The sequence below is a fragment of the Coloeus monedula genome, assembly GCF_965178545.1.
Source record: "Coloeus monedula genome assembly, chromosome: 2".
Lineage (NCBI taxonomy): Eukaryota > Metazoa > Chordata > Aves > Passeriformes > Corvidae > Coloeus > Coloeus monedula.
The window spans coordinates 77,325,773-77,343,857 of NC_138782.1; the positions used below are offsets into that span (position 1 = coordinate 77,325,773).

Genomic DNA, 18,085 nt, shown 5'->3' on the forward strand with positions numbered 1-18,085 from the left:
ACCAAGTCTTAGTTACTGAACAGCTGGAAAACAATGGTATGGCCGACTGAAGGTAATCCCCTCTTGATTGAACAATACCCTCTGCTTGCAGGCAGGTCCAAGGGTCAGAGCAGACCCTACTAGCTCAGCAGAAGGGGTCCGAAGAGTAGTTTTTAGGAGTTAAAATGTAACACCCTATGGTAATATAACAATTCTTATAAGCTGTATGTAAATGCTACAGGGTTTGTATCTTGTACTAGACTGGCTAGTGAAAATTACAATATTCAGTACAGAAGATGATTTATTGTATTGTAACGAGGACTTCTCCCCCTTACTTACTACCCTTCTCTTACTTACTTCCTCTTCGCTCACTCTTACTCTACTCTTACCTACTTGCTCTTACTTTTACACTCTTGCTCTCTTGGGCCTGCTCCGAGCTGCAGCTGCAGCTCTAAGCAGTGCCCCTGTACCCACGCCCTTTGCAATAAACCGCATGCTCCAAGATCTGACTACAGAGATCTCTCGTCTCCGTCCGTCCCGACCGTCCAACCCACCCAAGCTCCTACAGAACTCAGTGAGGCAGAGATGTTTTAAGATCTCTGGAAAAAGCCTATGTCTCATTCTCACAAGCTCTGCTGTTGCAGATTTAGTTCTTACAAGTGTATGGAGTGACCACAGACCTTGCTTTAGAGATTTACAACTATATCTGCATTTTTTGTACATTAAAAGAAGCAGTGGTTAACTAAGTAGTGTTCCCGCAAAGAGGGAAACATGGCAAAGAGGAAGTGATGCATGTAGGTTTTTTTAGCAGTTAGGTCCAAACCATCATGATCAAAAAGATGCAAAAAAAGTTTACATGATATTTATATTCAATTCCCTTTTTAGACAGATGTACCGCATGTGTTTTCATGAAAGTCTGTATTTGTTACAGCAAAATGCAACTTATCTATAAAGTGAAATATTAAATCAAACTGAACACATACCTGTACTATCTGCTGCCAATTATTTTTTATGCATTATCGAAATTAGTACATGGAAGTTGTGACTCAAAAGATTGGTTTCCATTAGTCACTGTCAGTCACTGGATATTTGAGAAGCTCACAAGCAGTATTTCTCTCATCTTTGACTTGGAACAATTGCACCAAGTAATTAACACACACTGCCAAACATCATGATGTTTTATTTGAAGCATTCAACTAAAGTGTATACACTCATGCGCTTGTACTGCATCTTTACTTGTTAAACAAATAAATATCATTTGTCTATTACACTGTTCAAATCCAGGCTTGAAAACTCCACTGAAGTACTGGCTTTATGCATGTCAATGCCAACCTTACACATGACAAATGAATGACATTAATACCTTTTTTCTTGCTGCTATTCTTCTGTTTATGTCAGAGAATCTGTCACTTGTACTCCAGCTGGAAGCAGTGGGAAAATTCCCCCATAACCCCTTCCTTCAGCTTTAAGAGATGGTTTCTGAGACTTTGTAATTTATAGGTAGGGCTTAATGCTATTTCTTTTAACAGGCTGAGAATGTGGAAGAGGAAGAGGAAGACAGACACAGAGTGCTGAATTGTTGCTCCACTAAATATCATCAGACAAGTGATAAAATGGTGAGGGTAAAATGTGAGAGGGTGGGGGAAAAGGAAAATGACTAAAAAGGGTCAGCAGCATGGATCTTTATAGAGAGAAAGCAGTGCAGGAAGAAATGAAATGAATTGTAGAAAAGTAAAGCTGGAGTACAAAACATGATCCTAAGGAAGAAAAGGATAGAAACTGGCAAATGTAAATGATAAATAGAATAGTCAGTCTATCAGATAATTCTAAGGTGTGTGAGTCAGCTTTCCTGAATTAGTCCCCTGTCCGCCTTTCACCAGAATTACTTCCCTATCTACCTTTCACCATGAGATCTTGAAAAAGATGCATTCCCTTTTAGTGCTTCAGCTTCCTTATCAACAAAACAAGGATATAAAACACACATCTCACAGAGTGCTGAAAAGACCTTTAATTTGTGATACAGAAGTAATGACACTAATTTACTGCTACTAGAGAATGAAAACGTACTTTGTTTTTTACTATTTGGTATGCAGATGCCTAGTAACCATAAATAAGAAAAGTTCCATTGTGCCTAGTACTGTACAAAAACCTAGAAAGAAAGAAATTCTGACGTTGAAAGTTACAGACATGAAAAATTATGGGAAAACAAAAGCACATGACAGCTTCACAAAAAAAATCTTAATATTGTAGAGCGCATACGCACATATGGGTTGAACTATGTGTTTTTGTGTGAGAGGGTGGAGAAGTGTGGTACAAATAGAAGCAGGGTAGAATTAGTATTGTTCTTCTCAATTTCAGAATTGTCATTCAGCAAGGAAACCAACAGTAGGATGTTGAGAAACATAGACTGAGAGACCACAGAAGTCAGAGGCAATGAAAAATCTGAAGTTTTTCATCCAAGAACAGTCAGAGTGAGATCACTACCTTTCATGAAAATAATAAATGCTTTTTATTTTATTCCAAAGAGGAAGAAAAAAAGGCTTCCAAAATTTTAAAATGGTGAATAGTAACAAAAGCAGCCAAGAGAAAGGAAGAGAATTTCATAACTAAGAAAAAATCCATAATTTGAGAAACATCAAAGCATGCATCAGGAGAGGAAACTCCTACCCTAGGAAAGAGCAGATAAGGCTTAGAATTTACTTTCACATATCTTTTCTTCTAATTCTTGGACAATACTAAGGTTTTCTTTATTGTTCACAATGAATTAGCTGAGCAGACCCACCAGGCACATAATAAACTTGGAAAACTATTTCCTTTCCATGCTCAGACCAGATGAGCATATATTAAGAGGAGAGAGGACTGAAATTTTCCTTTGCTTTCTGGCTTCTAAAAGAGTTGTAATGCATGTTTCTCAGACCATGAGGAGGCATGAGATGAAGGAACAAGAACCTGAAGACAACATTCTCCTTTTTCATCAAAGCTATTTCACAAGGATGTTTGTCTCATGACGGTAACAGCATTTTCTACATATATCCCATGTGCTCTCCAAGATTTTACCTTCAGGAGGTTTTAATCCAGCAGTTAGCTTGTTTGTCTGATACCCATTTGGTTCCCCTTTTGTTTTAGCACCACACAGCTTTGGCCACGCTCCAAAGTTTTTTTAAGAAAATAATTCAATGGACTGCTATATAGCTAATTTATGTAGAAATTTCTGTCAGTCTTGTGGGCAGCTACCAATCCTCATTGTGATTGGAACTATTACCAAGATACGATAATTTCATTTAACACTAGCAAACCATCTGGTGCCTCTATTTCTTGTTGTGACACAGTGCCACTGTTTTTACTCAATCCACTCTCATTAAAACAAGACAAAGTAGCTAAGGATAAACATACACACAGATGACAAATTTATCCTCTCAATTATCTTTGTGCAACTCCCACCCCAGAATTCATACCCTCTTAGATTTTTGACGTATGAGCATACTACTAGAATCTAATCTGACCTCTTGTATAATGAAGGCTATGTGTTTCACTGAGTAGACTCTAAATCAAAAGAATAACATGCTTGGGCTATGCTGTATCTATCTTCCTCATAACAGCTGCCTGTGATGGATGAATCCAACCCCCTCCTAGATAAGTTATACCAGTGCTTAATGACTCTCACTCTTAAAAATATGCACCTTATTTCCAGTCTGAATTTGCCTAACTTCAGCTATGAAACATTGGATTTCATTATGCCTTTTTCTGCTAGATTAGAGAGTCATCTAGCATCAAAAGTCTCATTCCCATTAAGGCACTTGCAAACCATGATCAAGTCACCTCTTAACCTTATCTTCAGCAGATTAAACAGACAGATCTTTAATGCTTATTTTCAGACCTTCTTCATTCTTTCACCTTTAATGAACACTTTCCAATGTTAAGCATATTTTCAAAGTGTGATCACCAGAACAGAACACAAAAGTTCATTAATATTTTCCTTAATGCCATATAAAAAGGCACTTCCTAATTGATATTCAGTTATCCATATGTCAGAGAATATAATATATACAATTTAAAACTGTTTTATCATATTCTTGCTTTTAGCACTTTTTGTATTTTTTAGTATATTCTATGAGATATTCAATTCTAACAGTACCTTGTAATGCAATTCCACTTAAAGCCTTATTTTAAAATATTTTCTTGCATTTTCATTTTCTTATGTAAGGAAATTACATTCCTGAATTAATTAGTTTTTACAGATTAGAAATATGTTTTGAAAACACACAAACACAGATATACCATTTTGACCAAAATTATAGTATTTTATTTTCTGATAACTCCACATCATTAGATAAAAATACCTAATTTCACCAGGAAGTTTACTATTAAAGACCCTGTATATATATATATGTTTTGGTTTATCTTTCATGGAATACATATCTAATTAACCTGCATTCCTTACACAGGTAGCTCTGGGGAATAGCATTTACATCAAGAAAACCCTGATGTTCTCCTGGACATTGCTTCAGAATGAATCAAATGGTTTTGCACTGTTTTCATTTTTTTTTCTGTTTGAGTATGATTTTCACTTACTGACAATCTGCAAGAACAGATGTAGCTACATCTAATGCTTAAGTTTTGATTAATTTCATCAGGTAAATAATATCCATTAATAATAAAAATAGTAGTAGTAGCAAATAATAAAAATTAATTTACTACTAGATAAGATAGTAAACAACAGAAAAATATTTCAAATCAGTTGGCCCTAGTTGGAACAGTTCTTAACTATTTCTTAACAGTTTCATGTCATGAAACACCTGCTAATCATGATCTGTTCACACAAAAAGTCCAGGAAATATATTTGTTCAATAGAATAAACTTTAATTTGACCTAGAATTTATTAGCTGAATAAAGAAATCCTATGTTTTCTTATGATTTCTCTTTTTCACTCACAATGAAGGAGGAGAATTCATTAATGTAAAAAGAGTAATACTAAATCATGTGATCTAACATCCTAAATTTGTTGTGTTTAAGTCTAGGTTATTTCAACTGCAAATAAAAATCTTCAGTGAAGGATGTGAAAGTGCTATTTCATTAGACGCAAGGCCTCCCTAGTTCTTGGATACAGTATGTTAGACAAACACAAAGTATATCTAGACATAGACAAATGTAAACAGAAGAATAAAGAGAAAAGGAATAATTGTGCAGAAGAGGGAGTATTATATCAACATGCAGAGGGGAAAAAGTCGAGAGAAAGAGGAATAATCTCTGTGCACTTGGAAACTTAGAAAACCCACATTAGGGGCACTAAATTAAAAAAAAAAAATTAAGGACGAGCAAAAGGAAAACTAAAAATTTAAAGTTGTTTCCTAATATTTTAGTGTCCACAGTTTGACTCTGAAATAGAATTAGATCAAATTTTTCTGCCATACTAAAATTAAGTTAAAGCCCTATAGTGTTTCCTGGTAATTCAATAAATACCTTGTGTTATTTCTTTATGTCTCAAGGCATAAATAATTTTGACTCTTTTAAAAACCTCAGTCTTTAAACTTTCAATGTTGTTACTTTTAACTGCTTCACATATTTCCTGACATGAAGAGACCTCTAATTGATTAGTCATTTCTATCAATTTCATCGTCTCCTTTTCCAACAAGTATTTTGAGGAAAATACTCAGAACATTCCCAATGCATGCTTTAAGTTAAGCAGCTTGAAACATTCCAAGGTATTGGAGTTGAATTGGTTTTTATTTCCAAGCAGAAGCTGAAAGCCTTATAAATGACTTATTTTTTTAAAATTTAAACTATGTGTACACTTTGATTGGGTACAAGATCTACTGTCATAAGATTAAATAGTGATTATTTAGCCTTGATATATAAAAAAATGTTGCATTCTCTGAATTTGATGGGAGGAACTGAGCATGCCGTCTTCAATTTCTGTACCAGTTTACAAGTGACCTTGGTTCTCAGTTTGCTGATTACAAATGCCAACGTGACAGTCAATGTAGAGCTTTAGATGAGAGCATAATAATTCTTAACACTAGAATATATTAGCCAAAAGCCTTCAAAAAGTACCAAAGATCAGGCAACTATTGTTTAACATCTCTCTCTCTGGAATATCTGAGACACCTCTGTGCTATCAAACACAAGAAGTTAGAGAACAAACCATCTTCTCTCCCTTCATGAATCCTTATCACTAATTTAAGTCTGCTTAAATGCCTGATGAATCTAGACAAAAAATATGTTTCTCTAATTCAATATCATACTTCACTATATTTCAAATTCAGTTACCTTAGTAACAGGTTAAAAGGAACAGAAAAACTGGAATAATCTGAGCTTTTTACATGGACCTAAAATTTCATTCAAAAGTTTCTCAAAATTACGAAGTCCAAAAAGTTTCTCTCAGTACAGCCACTAATACCCTTAGTGTTTCTTGAGTAAAGGCTACAACTAGGTATAATGCTGCTGAATTAAAAACAACTTTTAATCTGACAAAACTTAATCTTGCACACAGCTATAGAAGATCTGAGAAAAGTATTCAGGTTTCTTCATGTACTTCACTGCTATAAATGCAGTTCTTTAAAAGAAAATCATCAAAAATTCACTTTATTTTCTGTGGGACACTTTTCATTTGATTCCTTTTCTATCATTTTAATCATAAGAACAAAAAAGTTTTTCACTTCTTTTTGACAGCATCAGCAATCGTACCAGTTGCCCCTCAGCAAGGTGTAAAAGCCTTACCCCAAAATCAGGACACAGCAATTTTTCAAACAGAATATAAACCTTACCTTGAAGAAAGTCATGGTTGCTCCATCTTCAACTGCCCCATACTCTATCTTTGTCTGCTTGGCCAAATCATCAGCAGAATCAATAGGGGATTCCATACGTTCCACTGTCAGAAAGGCGGCTAGGTTAGCAGTGTACGAGGAAATGATGATAAGTGTGAAAAACCACCAAATGCCTCCCACTATCCTGGTGGAGAGGGCTTTAGGCATGAGCTCAGAACCTAATGAAAACCAGGGGAGAAAGGTGAAACTGATGCACAGAAAACAATAAGTGTTCAGCACTTTTTGCCACAGTGGGGAGATGGAATCACTGTGCAAAATAATCTTTAAGCTACAGGTTTACATGTACTGCTTGTACAAACACACACAACTGAAATGAAAAATAACTGGTTAAATTTATAAAGACAGATCTTTTCAGAGCTGTGGGAATCAAAAGATAGTAATGGGAGATTCAATGATAGGTGCCATTTTAAAATTTCTAACCATACGTATATAAATACCAGTACGAAAAAAAGCAGTTACTTCAACTTGCTTTCCAGAAAAAACGAGCAACTGATGAAGGGACCAGATGTGAAAAAAGGGATTTCATATCTGAGAAACAAAATCTTAAATCTATTATAAATATACTTTGGAGTTTTGTCATTTGCATTGCTGTAAAGGATAGTTTATTAAATGTTTAGATTAAAAAATTAACATCTCCCATCTCTATGTTTAGCCCCACAATTTCATATAAATATGGTTGGCTATGCCACACACTTCAATTTGATAGAGTAGCAATAAAAATATTAGATTTCTATGCATAAACTAGATAAAGATAGATTATAATGCATTGCTGGAGTTGCCTGCTCATGGCACTAAAGAATGGAGGGGGAGATAGACACTGTATAGTAATTTGCATAATTTTAAATGCTAATTTAGAGCCTAATGAGACAAATTGAAGCACATAAACTCCTCTTGTGCCTAATTACTAAAAATAGGAATAAATTAATTTCACTGTAATATACAATTACAAAAATTTATTATAAATGAGCATGTATGGATTTTTTCCATAATGTTATAATTGAATGAAATGAAATTTCTAATGACGTCAAAATAATAATTTCAAGCTTCATTTTAAGAACTTCATGTAAGATCTTTTAGAAGTATCTGGAAACTTGTTTTCAAGGAAACAGTTTTACCGTATCCATTATACCATTGTACCGAAACAATCCCTTTTTGTTAATTGGTTACTCTGCTTGCTCTTAAATCTCCTGGGTAAAATGGAATGAAGGCAAGATGGACTATTTTATTCCTGTTAAATTTTAGTGCTTATATTGAATTAGTTAAGGAACTGGTCCAGCAAGGTAACACATCTTCATATAAATGAAAGATTATGTAAAACTTCCAAACTCAATGCCAAAAAAAAGAACAAGGACTGGGGAGGGAGGGAGGAAGAAAACCAAAGAAAAGGGAAAAAGAAGTGGTATCATAACTGGACTACTGTATTCAAAAACAGCCCATCTTACCCTGCAGTTCATCTTACCCTTGCTGTTTCAAACAAAAAAGGCTGACAGACTTGGACATGACAGCCAACTCCAGCGCCAGACTCTGCCTAGAATTCTGCAAGGAAAAAAGTAGAAAAGTACCTGTCTGATGTAGTTGCTCCTAGGCCCTGTTAGTCAGACACTTAGACACCATAACACTAAGAGATTTCCCAACAAGCCCACCATCAAAAACTCTTTTTAATTGCACTCATTTCATTTAAAAACCAACACCAGTAAAGTCAGATAGGACTTTAGAAATAGGAAGTCAGATAGGAAGAAAAGAAGAGTGGAAACATTCGCCGCAGTTACCCCAGTTACCACAAGTTCATACCTTACCAAGGACTGAAACCGAGTGCCACCTGGGCCCATGAAACAGAGCCTGGTCAGGGGCTGACTGTCATGTACCCAAGGTAACGTCATGTCCAGCACTATATCCCACAGTTTCCTGGGAGCGAGAGGTGCCAGCAAGACATGTATGAGTTTCCTCTATCATGTATCCTCCAGCACTAAGCAAGTCTTTTGTAAAGAAGCAGCACTTAATAAGTCAACGTGAGAATGGCCCAAGCGTTTTTATACTGGTTCTAATGAAAAGTTACTACTATTAGGTGAGAACCTCTGTGCTTGTCTAAAAGCCTACTTTTAGACAACTTTAGGTTTCTGAGAGTTTTTTTTTTTTTAAAGCAATCATCAAAAAGACTGTTACTGCACCCTTAGAATGGTGCCTTTAAAGTTTATTAAAGGATGAACTGAGTAAAGGTAAAATAATATAAGGCAAGGACAGAGGGTCAGCCTTAATTCTGACAAACTAGTTTTCCTTCATGAAAAATTATTATCCTCTAGAGATATCTTTTAAAATAAAGGCTGGGGTTTTTTTCTTATTTTGATTCTCAAAAAAAAAAAAGTTTAGATGTTAGGGACTAAAATACCTTTTTCTTGCAAAAAAGATGATGCAAAAAATCTAAATTGCTTTTTCCATTCTCCAGAAATATGAAGAAGCACACAGCCACATAAGAAATAAAACTCAGCATTGATAGTGATTCTGACAATCCTGAGAACTGTGAATGAAATTCAAAATACCTTCCTTCATTCAGTATCTATTTTTTTGATAGCTTCCTTGAAAGCAATCATTATCTTACCAACATGTATTAGGCAATTGTGCTTCAACTATCTAATTTCTTGAAATATATATTAATGACCTAGTTGATAGTAAACACTTAGCCAACTACAGTTGTATTTTTATTTCCGACTTGAAATCCTGGTTTCTTTTTACCCATTAATTCATGTTTTTCTGAGCATAGTACTCTTTTTACTGAGGTCTTAGAGACTTTTTAAGCCTACCAACCTGACACATGACAGAATATTTACTGCAGTTACAGGAAAGCTTCATGAATTCATTTGATGAGTTAAAAACAGGATTTATTTATAGCTGGCATACTTATAATGGGAAGCTTTAAAAATGATTGCTCAGGTATATCCATTAAAACAACTCTACCGATATGCACTTGCTCCTGCCAACATTTTCTATTAATTTTTTTGGGATATGCAACAGTTATTTTTCCAGAAAGAAAAGTCATTCCTTTTAACGGTTCTTTAACAGGACTAACAATCTTTCATATTACACTATACTGCCCAGTGAAATGTCAGAGCAAAAACTGAATCTGTGCTATTCAAATGAGTCTGATATTATATGACTCTGTTCAAATCCTTATTAAAAAGGGTAATAAAATGGTGATATATTTTTATGGATCTATATATTTGGTATGCTTTCAAAATAAGAGGAATATGATAAGGAAATTTTAAGAATCTGCTTAAGCATTTTACTTAGTTATAGTTAAAAGTGATTGTTGGTTTTACTTTGAGCTATATGACTATACAGCTGCCAATTTTATTGTCAGCAATGGTATCAGTTTCTCAGTGCAGGGATTGTTCAATGTAGGCTTTTTATTTAAATCTTTAAGAATGGTCATTCTGATTTTAAAAATATGAGTTGCGACTGCACAGAATTAAATCTCCTGTACTATCATTTTATTTTACAGGTTCTAGCTACTAGATAAAATGTTTCTTTTATTGAAAGGTTTCTAGAACAAAATTAAACAAATTATAGATTTTTACATTATACCCTTACCTGACAAAGATATATTCATTTTTAAGTTGTTGAAATTAAGGTTTTTTAGGTAATGTTCATTTAATTATGCAGTAAGGGCATCCTGTTTAGGAAATAAACAACATGACTATGCTGTACTTTTTTAAGTTTTAAAATTTTTGTCTGTCTTCAGACTAATTCCTAAGGTGGTGTTTGGGAATGCCTGGATACATAATCATAGAAAAGCTGGTTTATGGCTACATGCACAGAGGCACCCATGCAAGTGACTTGCGCCAGAGAGCTGTTACCCCCAGCAAAAAGTGGGACATGATGCCCAAGAGAAAGAGCAGACTGAGTCGTATACCTTGCTGCATGAGAGCTCCAACTCCAAACCAGAAACTATTTAGCAAGGTAAAATTGTTTTCCACCACGTCTGAATCAGGGTTGCAAGGATGTGGATTATACCACTCATAGGGACTAAACCTGTGGTAATTGACAGAAAAAAAGAACAAATTTAAAATGCAGCCATCACAAAGTCTATCCAGCAAATCTGCTGCAAAAGAAAAAGAAAAATAAGAGAGGTTATAAAGAAAATAGTGATTGAAAGTTTTTACAGTGTGATTGCCTTATACTTAACAGCAATATTAAAAGAAAAAACAATATTGAAGATTCACATTCTTAACTATTGCTGATACTAATAAAGTTGCATACAGATTGGCTCTGAAAGGTTCCAAGTGCCACCTGTAAACATCAAAGCACTTATTTTCAATGCCAATAGAATTACAGACAATTGGTCCCATTTAGGATTAGGTTCTTATAACCACTGTGTCAGTATTTTGCATCTTGAAAGAAAACATAATATGTGTTAAATCACAGAATGTAACTAGAAAATAATACATTAGACAAAACATTTTTCTCAGAAAAATTACAAATAATGAATATAACAAAAAACAAGTAGTTAGCAGTAAAAGTGGCATTGTTAATCACCAAACAAGGGTAATAAACACTACAATTCACAGAAAAAAAATACTATAGAAAATTAAAGGAATTGCATCCTGTCCTGTGAGGTGCACAGTAGCATCCCTGGAAAGGTTTTCCAAAAGAAGCTGGGGACACTCACAAGCACCTTGCAGGGCCAGGCTCTGAGAAAAGAAAAAAAAAAGAAAAAGAAAATATAAACATAAAGGAAAACACAATTAAATTCATTATCTCAGAAATAGATAGAACAAATATAGTAGAAAGATGTCTGAGTCTGGCAATAGATTACAAGCAGATTATATACAATCAATCTATTTTAATTCATGGCTTTGCAATTGCTGTGCATTATGACAGGTTCATCTCTAAATGCTGTTTTATCAATTGTAGCTAAAACAAGCAAACATGTCTAGATAAATTATTTTTGGTTACAATTTCTTTCAGAAAAAAAGATTTTCAGTTCTCTCTTCCTCATTATAATTTTGCAGAACTTTAAATTTTAATTCCAATGTGCAGGATTATTCTAATCATTTAAGAGATTTAATCATCATTTCTGGACTTGGAGACACGCTGTTGAGAGGGACTTTTATTTTGTGCTTAAATCATGTCTTTAAATATTTGATAATGAATACAAGTAATGCATGTGCATAATATATTTGAGGAAAAAAAAATCACTGCAACACAGTAAAATGGAACCAGCACAATAATTAAAAATATTACAGATTTTAATTATTAAATCAATATTAATATATTTTCATAATTTCTCAAATCATTAAAGCCACTCTGTTAAAAACCCTCAGATAGGCAGCCTTTATGAAAGAACTTTTTTGATGTATCTTACAATCCAAGCAATCTGAATAATGCATCTGTCACTCTGAAAAATGCAATTTTCTTCACAATAATATTTCAAACACATTATAATACAGAAAATCAAATGTTCCACATTTAAGCTCTTAATGTAATGTTAAAACACCTCTCATCTTAAAAGTGTCTACTTGATAAAGAACTGTTTCATTTGGATCTCCAAAGTAATAGTGATATGCTGTTCAAAAATGTTGATTGGGTTCTAATTAAACATTGTGACCTGAATTCTCCTACATACTTTGTAGTAAAACTAGATCAGAAGTTTATTGTCTCATTAAAAATCTAAGTACCTTTTATGTCATCTTGTCAATCCAACAAAACCTGGAAACCAAGCACTTGGTGACACTGAAGTAGGTATTCATACTCTTTTTGCGGAGAGATATTTGAAGATTGAATTTGAAAATACCTTTTTCTTGTGAGGACAATGTTTGCTAGACAAAGCAAACATATTTTAGAGATTTAAAATAAATATAAATATTCAAGAGTTATTTTTAGTGATTGCAACATTACTGAACAAACTAAAACATAACTTGATATTTTTACCTTTTTGTTCTGATAGCTTATTTAATTATTTTTATATTATTTTGAAGCACAGAAAAATTGTCCATAGTTGTAAAGAAAGGAAGAAGCAACTTAACATACAGGATGAGTTTAGGAAAAAGAAACAATGCAATCTGAGTCCTATAGTTTTAGCATTCTCTACTTAGAAAGTAAGGAAAATTAACTGGCCTATTATGGATAAATATTGTTCCTCCTTATTTTAAGGATGATCTATGATATTAGATTGTCTAGTGTAATAATCTTAAGGTATAGATCCTTTGATCAATTTTTTGTATGTACTACATATGTGTATAAGATTCATGCTGTTTAGCCTATTGCAACAAATATTCATAAATCATAGAGTTACAGGTTCATCTAGCAGGTTTTATAAGCCAGAATCCGGCTTAGGGCAATGTCTACTGTTTCTCAACAGCAGACTGTTCAGTGAGGTCTCAAAAATGTCCAAAGAATTCCACAACTTCTTGGGAAAAACATTCCCATGTTTAGTTATCATAATAAAAACTTCTTTTTTTCTTTAAGTCAGGCTGGAACCTCCCTTGTTTCCAAGTATAAAGAACTCAATCTTTTTTGATCAGCTTCTCTTATTAGAAAGTGCCTATTAGGAAACTCCTTCTCCCTGATGCTAAAAAAGCCCTCCCCCCAGCCTCCTTTCACAAGTCTTCTGATACAGACTCTACTTGCTCAAGTTTATTCAAGTATCAGGGGTCCCAGAACTGCTCACAGTATTTAAATGTGGTATAATAAATGATACTATGGGAATAATCACCTTCCTTGATTAATGCACTATACTCCTACTAATTTAAATGCAGAACACTAGCTCAATCAAGAGAACAAGCATGCAGCAAAAAGAGAACTGATGCAACTTTGAAGATTGACTTTTCTGACCACTGATAACAGGTACTCTTCCCAATGACCCATTTCTGTTATTTCTATTAAATGTTTATTCTAACATTTCTGATACAGTCTCTGTTAATCTCTAACACCTTCATGTCTCTGAAATACTTGAAAAAATAGAATATAAATGAACTTTACAAGACCTGAGTTCCAGTTTTCCTGATTGCTACTACCCCCTGAAAAGTTACAAGTACTCTCCAGAAATTATTGGCTAGTGCAAATAATGTTTAAAAGTCAGCCTTCTCAGCAATCCACAGGAAGGAAAGATTTGTGGTAAATTTAATTCCACTTTAGGAATATACCATGATATAAGAAATTAAAATTAGTATGCCAAATGATCAGACAGACCTACTTCAGAACAGCAAATTATTTCAGACAAACTATAATTTATGATATTCTGTGTTAACACAGTGTCTGAAATAACAGTGTAGAAGCCCAGAAGACAAAGGATCTTATGTGTGTGTCTCAAACACCTAAAGTTGAATAGCCATGGAGCCAACCAAAGACTGTTGGTAAGAGTATGTTGTGATAAAGAACATGATGTGACTGGAGAAGGGGTACACCCGAGATATGGCAGCATTTTCTGGGACAAATGTCCTTGTTCTGGCTCCTGGAAATAAGCACAATGCAGTACAGTTCAAGCACAGGACAGAGGTCAAAACGTAGGCATGGACTATTGATCAAAGTACAGGTTCATCAAGACCACCAAAGACCTCCAAAGCCCTCAAACCTATTTTCAGAAAGGTCTAGGAGAACAATCTGCACAGGATAATTAATTCCTATAAAAAGCAAGAAACTTATCTCCAGGGTAGGGAAATGTATCTATAAAAAGGTACCTCCATGAAGCCCAGATGGTGCCCACAGGACCCTAGACACCCCACCAGCTGGATCAGTCCTGGAGCCAGGACTGGTGATCTTTTTAAACTCCCTGAGCCTGTTTGACTTCAGAAACTGTCATAGTGTTAACTGTGATATATTGGTAGCATTTCTGCTTCTCTTTTTATTTAGGAGTTGGATTTTGTGCACTCCTAGCACAGGGAGTCCTGTGATGATGTTACAAGATTCTGTTTCTTAATTCTTGACCTGCAGGCACCCACTCCTCCTTTCCAGTGTCCAGTTTGAGACTACCTCATGAAGAGACATGACTAATTCTGGAAACTAGAAGAGCTTCTACAGTTTTGATCTGTAAATAAAAACACAGTCTTATAGAGAGCCATGGGACTCAGTGTAGATGACCTTAGATGTGATTGCAGATATATGGTTTTTGTTCACCCACTATACTCAAAGTAAATCCTGTCACACACACTGACTGCTGCTTTCAGTTGCTCTCCTAAAGGTGTGGTCTAGCATGATCTATACAAATCAGCTCAATTCAAAGCTGCTGAGAGTATGTAAAGGGTACCCTCCACCAATTTCAATAGTTCTCAAATCAAAACCTGTCAGTTTATCTCTGATGATAGTATGAAGATAGTATTTTGTTTTGAAAGCAAATTAATAGGTATGCTTAATACAGGCTGTAATATCTGGAGATAAATAATTTTTTAATTTAAGATGTATTTTCTGGAGAGAAATGCAACTTGTTAAAAAGAGAAGAAAACCCAAAACCTGCAATTTAGAGAGAAGAGAAAATGGACTACTGGAGTAATATTTGTATTTGTATTTTCATTATACCAAAACACAGCTGCCTAGGAATATTACACAGAACTGAATTTACACCAGTTGGGATAGTCCTTGTGGGATAAAGACTGCTTGGATCCATTAGTAATACATGCAGGCCATTTGAGTTTTTTGTGCTCCTTTCAGATATTTGCAAAACAGGTGTCAGGTACTGTCATTAAATCATATTTAGCATGTTACCTGTTAAATTCTTATAGAGAACTTTTCCAGAAGGTCTAAAGCAGCTCTTTTCTCTTTTTTTTTTTCCTAATTATTTTATTTTTATTTTATTTATTATTTTACTTTTTTCCCTCAGGATCAAAAAAGTAAAACACATAGGTTTTTCAAAACACAGATCGATACTGAATATTTAGCTGAAAATCCATGAGAGTTATCAGCTACCATTATATGCCTGGACTTCAATTCCTATTTAAAAATCCATACTGACAAAATTTTTCATCCATATCTGACATGGTCCTGCCTTCTGTTCTGACCCAAACAGGAGCTACATAACAACTATGGAAAGGCTAAAAAAAAATCTATGTTCTACAAGATAGTTTGAAATTACAAGACAACAATCAAATGCAATAAACTTAATTCTTGGTCTGATGCAGTCAGATAGAATACTTCCCTATACTCATGGAATTATGTATATAGGCAAGGGAAATAAAGAAAATACAATTGCAAAGAAGTATGATGCAAGTATAACTTAAGGGACTAATAAGATTGTTTACTGGTAGCTGTGCTTAGTTTATTTAAATTACATTCTTTTCAATGATATTTCAAACAAAATGTTACTATTGTGTTTTTTAAAATGAACATGTAAATAAATTAGGAGCAAATGGTATTACAAAAATATTATCTAGAGCATGATGTGACCAACATATTCATCATAACTCTGCAACAGACACAGCACAAAATTACCCTGTGCGTACTATTCCAGCATTATTTCAAACCTGTCAAATTTCCTCACTTTTCTCTGGATCAGGTTTATAAAGAAAAGTAAATATTATTACTCACTTACATGCACACAGACATCTCTTTTGCACAACCAGACCAAGAAGTGAGCAGACAACAGGTTTCACTGCAAAACCATTAGCACAAAGATTTCACAAGCTGTAAGGCTTCATCTAATGACCAGAAATGTATAAATCAACAGAATCTTACCCTATCCTCTTCATGAACTGATGAGCATACTGATCCAGTGCTGGGTATTGCTGAACACAACAAACTATCAGCTCTAATCTCAGCTCTAGCAAATTACACATTCTCCCATTCACTAGAGCAAAATGTAAGAATGATTCTTCTAGTCATTGTTTTACAGGGTTTCTGTGCAGGACTACACCCTCAATCCATATGTTACTGCATAAGGACTGACAAAGTACAATATTTAAATAAAATATTTAATAACTTTTTCAAGAATATCCAAGATATAAGATGGATGCTTTATTATAACATACTACACTGCTTAAGAATAAACCATGTTACTACTTCGCTTTATTAAAGCCTCCATTTTCTTTTTCCTAAATTATGGCTTTTAGAAAAACTTCACTATATGAATGAATATATACTGTCCCATTTTTATGCATCTTTATCTTCCTGACTAATACTAGGGGGGAAAAAAAGAACAAACCCAATTAGTTCATAAGAAAATAAGACAATAATTTAGTTAACTTCTACTATAAGCAACATGAATCATACAGGAGTAATATAACCCAGCAACAGGGAATACCTGGTGATTTTTGGAACTTGTCAATTTTTACTGCTGTATTAGCGACTAGTACTGCTCTAAAATCCACAGAAATGTATGCTTGGTGGCTACAGAAATGTGTAGTTAAATCATAGCTCAAATCAGAACCAAAACCATAAAGGCTGTTTTGTTTGATGAAAATTAAATAAATAAATTTAAAATTAAATAAATCATAAAAAATTCTTAACTATTATGTGATAATTATAATAAGTTTATAACTGAAACATTTGTTTTTACAGTTGTGGATTAAGGGTTTATTAAAATCCATTATTATTCTGTATTAAAGACATTATATACATAAAGTACATTACCATCATAATTAAAGATTAATGAATGATGGAAATAAGTGTCAAAGATATACATATGACCTAATTTTTGAAGTACTAGTCAAGTTCCTGTTGCTTAATTTATTATATATGCTGGTTTCAGTTCTTAAATAATTTCCCAATTTCCAGAACATTAGTCCATCCATTTCTTGAACAGAAGAAATGTTGATAGAGTTAAATATAAAATGACAGTCAAGAATCTGTAGAAAACTTATTTAAAATTACTATCTTCTAATGTATGTGAACTTCACAATGATTGTAGACTTCTCCCACAATCAGTGTGTCCTGACTGCTGCTAAATACATTGAAGTCTTACAAAAAATATTCTAGGAGATATTCTGAGCTATCTCAAGGATGGTATGGTAGGGGAGATGTTAAAAGAGTTGCTTCCTTTTTAGTTTTCACAAGATTCACAACCTTTCCTGCCTTCTGTATCTGAGGGACAACACAGAAAACTAGAGTATTTGTTATGTTAGAAAACATTTTGCCCCCTTTTTAGTGACATAAGTAAAATGATGTCTCCAACATGATTTTCCCCCTTGTATGCTTTGCTCTTTAGGCTTTTAGCATGAGCATCTTTGAATCTTCATTTATGTTCCTTTATTCCTCTGTCTCAATAGTAACAATTGGGTGCTATTTCAAAAAAACATTATTCACAATACTTCTAATATTTTTATATTTTCATTTTCCTTCTAACTAGCCTACATTTAGCT

At 34.0% G+C, this 18,085-nt stretch overlaps 1 protein-coding gene across 1 annotated transcript in view; it reads right to left on the bottom strand.

The window, feature by feature from the left end:
- Positions 1-18,085, bottom strand: part of GRIK2 (glutamate ionotropic receptor kainate type subunit 2) — a gene marked incomplete at both ends in the record, with an annotated part of 355,572 nt that overhangs the window by 80,675 nt on the left and 256,812 nt on the right. The window contains 2 exons of the mRNA XM_082276818.1: positions 6,744-6,961; positions 10,711-10,829. Of these exons, the coding sequence (XP_082132944.1) occupies positions 6,744-6,961; positions 10,711-10,829 (337 nt within the window). The remainder of the gene's footprint in view (positions 1-6,743; positions 6,962-10,710; positions 10,830-18,085) is intronic.